The sequence below is a fragment of the Alligator sinensis genome, unplaced genomic scaffold, assembly GCF_000455745.1.
Source record: "Alligator sinensis unplaced genomic scaffold, ASM45574v1 scaffold1892_1, whole genome shotgun sequence".
NCBI classification, from domain to species: domain Eukaryota; kingdom Metazoa; phylum Chordata; order Crocodylia; family Alligatoridae; genus Alligator; species Alligator sinensis.
The window spans coordinates 414,703-415,310 of NW_005842966.1; the positions used below are offsets into that span (position 1 = coordinate 414,703).

General features: G+C 65.5%; 1 protein-coding gene across 1 annotated transcript in view; it reads right to left on the minus strand.

Moving 5' to 3' along the window:
• Positions 1 to 608, minus strand: part of PTGER1 (prostaglandin E receptor 1) — a 3,825-nt gene that overhangs the window by 2,081 nt on the left and 1,136 nt on the right. Inside the window, 1 exon segment of the mRNA XM_014526159.2 lies at positions 1 to 409. This exon segment is cut by the window's left edge and continues 16 nt beyond it. Coding sequence (XP_014381645.2) covers positions 1 to 380 — 380 coding nt within the window. The 5' untranslated portion in view covers positions 381 to 409.

Genomic DNA, 608 nt, shown 5'->3' on the forward strand with positions numbered 1-608 from the left:
AAGAAGACCATGGCAGCACCAAAGAACTGGCACAGCCCCCCTGAGGGGTCCAGGCTGGCCCAGCCCTGGTGTGTGGCGTAGAGCCGCAGCACGAAGGCACCAGGCACCACGTGCCCGGCCAGGTCTGTCAACACTAGGCTGCTGGCGAAGAGGAGGAAAATGGCCTTGGAACGGCGCCGCAGATGGGTGTAGGCCTGCACCAGGATGGCCAGGGCCAGCAGATTGGAGGCGACACCTAGGGTCATGGAGAAGACTGGCAGGGCAGGTGAGGCTGCCGGCGGGGGCAGTGGCTGCAGCGATATGTTGCCCAGGGCCAGGGGAGATGTGACTGGGTTCCCCGGCCCCACGGGGGTGGCATTGGATGGGTGGCTAGCAAACATCGAGGCAGGGGTCAGGGGGCGCCGGGCATCTGGAGGGAGGAAAGAGAGAGGGGGTTAGGGGCACTCCTGACCTGCAGCCAGCTGCCTTGTTTCCAGTCTTGCCAGTTCCCTTCACATCCAACCCGCAGCCCCCTTACCCCAAAGACCTGCCCGTGCCCCTCAGTCAGGAGGACTCTCAGCCCCCTGCCCCCGCCCAGCTCTGACAGCCTCACAACTCCCTCCCTCCGG